Source organism: Egretta garzetta, unplaced genomic scaffold (genome assembly GCF_000687185.1).
Source record: "Egretta garzetta isolate BGI_Z169 unplaced genomic scaffold, ASM68718v1 scaffold372, whole genome shotgun sequence".
Classification (NCBI taxonomy): domain Eukaryota; kingdom Metazoa; phylum Chordata; class Aves; order Pelecaniformes; family Ardeidae; genus Egretta; species Egretta garzetta.
Window position 1 is genome coordinate 469,066 of NW_009258889.1, and position 2,624 is coordinate 471,689.

The following is a 2,624-nucleotide window of genomic DNA, read 5'->3' on the forward strand; positions in this document are numbered from 1 at the left end:
CTAACTCTGTGGTTTTAAATGCACCTTTCATGTTCTTCCCTTTCTTCTGCTTCCAGCTCCAGAAAAAGTCCGTGCAACAGTTCGGTGCCCAATGACACGAAGAGGCCAGCAGACCTGATCGGTCAGGAAGTGATTTTGGTTTCCTTCCTTCTGCTCCTCCTGGTCTGGTTTCTGAATCGAGAGTTTGAGGTCAGTTACCGCCTCCACTACCACGGAGACGTGGAGGCTGATCTTCATCGCACCAAAATTCAGAGCATGAGGGATCAAGCTGACTGGTTGCTGAGGAATATTATTCCGTACCACGTGGCTGAGCAGTTGAAGGTTTCCCAGAGCTATTCCAAAAACCACGACAGCGGCGGAGTAATCTTTGCAAGCATTGTGAACTTCAGCGAGTTCTATGAAGAGAATTACGAAGGAGGCAAGGAGTGCTACAGAGTCCTGAATGAGTTGATCGGGGATTTTGATGAGCTGCTGAGCAAACCGCATTACAGCAGCATTGAGAAAATCAAAACAATTGGGGCAACCTACATGGCCGCTTCAGGACTGAACACCTCGCAGTGTCAGGACAACAACCATCCCCATGGGCATTTGCAGACCCTTTTTGAATTTGCCAAAGAAATGATGCGAGTGGTGGATGACTTCAACAACAACATGCTGTGGTTTAATTTTAAACTTAGGATTGGCTTTAACCACGGCCCCCTCACTGCTGGGGTCATTGGCACCACCAAGTTGTTGTATGACATTTGGGGTGACACTGTGAACATTGCTAGCAGAATGGACACCACTGGCGTTGAGTGTCGTATACAGGTGAGTGAGGAGAGCTACCGCATCCTAAACAAGATGGGGTATGACTTTGACTATAGGGGGACGGTCAATGTGAAGGGGAAAGGTCAGATGAAGACCTACCTTTACCCAAAATGCATGGACAACGGGATCGTGCCACATCACCAGTTGTCTATATCTCCAGACATTCGGGTTCAAGTGGATGGCAGCATCGGGCGATCTCCGACGGATGAGATTGCCAACCTGGTGCCTTCTGTACAGAATTCAGATAAGATAGCCCACGGCACAGATAACTCAGAAACCAAGGACATCCTTCCTCCCACCAAGAAGTACCAGAAGGATGCGGCGAGAGCGGAGGAGAGGTGCAGGTTTGGCAAAGCCGCGGAGAAGCCTGACTGTGAGGAAGTGGGAACTGAGGAGGTCAATGAACTGACAAAGCTAAATATCTCTAAGAGTGTATGATGCACTGTCCGAGTTGCATGAAGTGCTCTGTCCATAGAAACACAAAGACGTTTGCGATTGGCAGTTTTCTTTTTCAAGAGAGACTTTCTCAACACCTGGGTTGTACGTTTGTTTTCATTTCGGCGCCTGATGCTGTGTGGATCACAGCTCTTCAGGGCTCGTTTTCATCCATCTCTCTCCTCCATGCCCCAAAACACATCCCAAGCTCCCCAGCTCCCCGTGCAACCATCTTACAGCTGAGTAGAGGATATTAAGTGCCTTCAGATATACTCCATTGGACTCCCTGTCAAGGTACAGAGGCCCCAAGTGAAATCATAGCTTTGGGTATTTATCTAATTTTAAAGAAAAGAGAAGCTGTGGTTATATCATTTTTATTGTCGTTTCTCACAAAACACTTTTTTTGGCTAATGCAACTCCTTGGGTTTTTTATATCTCTCGGAACAATGTTTTACTGTTATCAGACCTTTTGTATGTAAACACACAGACAAATGTGCATGTATCTACCATATGAGACTGACATAAAGTGCCAGTAACGTACCACAAACGAATGTCTTGGCAAGGGGGTGACACGACTTGACTTTGTGTTGGGCTGGAGGAGGAGTTCTGCAGTGGCTCAGCGTTTAGGTAGAGTAGGCTGAACAACTGCTGTGGGTTTGTTCTCCTTTACCAATGCTTTCTTCAACCTTAACGTGCCATCGTGTGCTTTGGATACACTTCTTTTCCGTATAGCCAATGAGTTACTGATATGTGGGAATGGAATAAGGGTTCGGACTTCACCAGCTCTCGGGACAGGTTTCCAGAAGCAGACGAGTGGCCGCGAGAGTGTTACAATTCAGGTCTTAGGAGTCTAAAGAGGTTTCATGTAACTCCGTACCCTAGCTGAATTTGCGAAGGTAGGTGAAGTTGGTATCTCTTAAGCTGGTCTGATGTGAGAAAGAGAGAGAAAAGCGAAATAAATGTTTTGGGAATGCCTGTATTTATTTATTTATTTAATTCCTATCGGGGTTTGTTTTTTTTTATTATTATTATTTTTATTTTGTTTGGGGGGGGTTTGTGTGCATGTGCGGAAGGGATCAGGAGAGATGAATTGTTGAGTGGTTTGAAGAAGAGTAATACGATGGCGTTTCAGCCTCTTTGAACTACCAACCACTGTGAGGATGTTACCTAGGCAATATTCGTTTCAAAGCTGGTGAAACTTCCGAAGCCACCAAATGCAATTGAGTATCCCAGCTTCCCTCTCCACTCAACCAATGGTGCTGCACAATATTTTTTCAGGATTTTCCCCCCCACCCCTACACTGTGCTTTTGCAGCAGGGAATAGAACAGCATGCTCCCTGCGTGCCACTGAAAGCAGGAATAGGGAAAAATGTCCGTTCTGG

The 2,624-nt window shown here is 46.2% G+C and overlaps 1 protein-coding gene across 1 annotated transcript in view; it reads left to right on the top strand.

The window, feature by feature from the left end:
- Positions 1-2,241, top strand: part of ADCY9 (adenylate cyclase 9) — a 90,630-nt gene extending 88,389 nt beyond the window's left edge. The window contains exon 11 of the mRNA XM_035889666.1: positions 57-2,241. Within this exon, the coding sequence (XP_035745559.1) occupies positions 57-1,245 (1,189 nt within the window). The 3' untranslated portion in view covers positions 1,246-2,241. The remainder of the gene's footprint in view (positions 1-56) is intronic.
- The last annotated feature ends 383 nt before the right edge of the window (positions 2,242-2,624 follow it).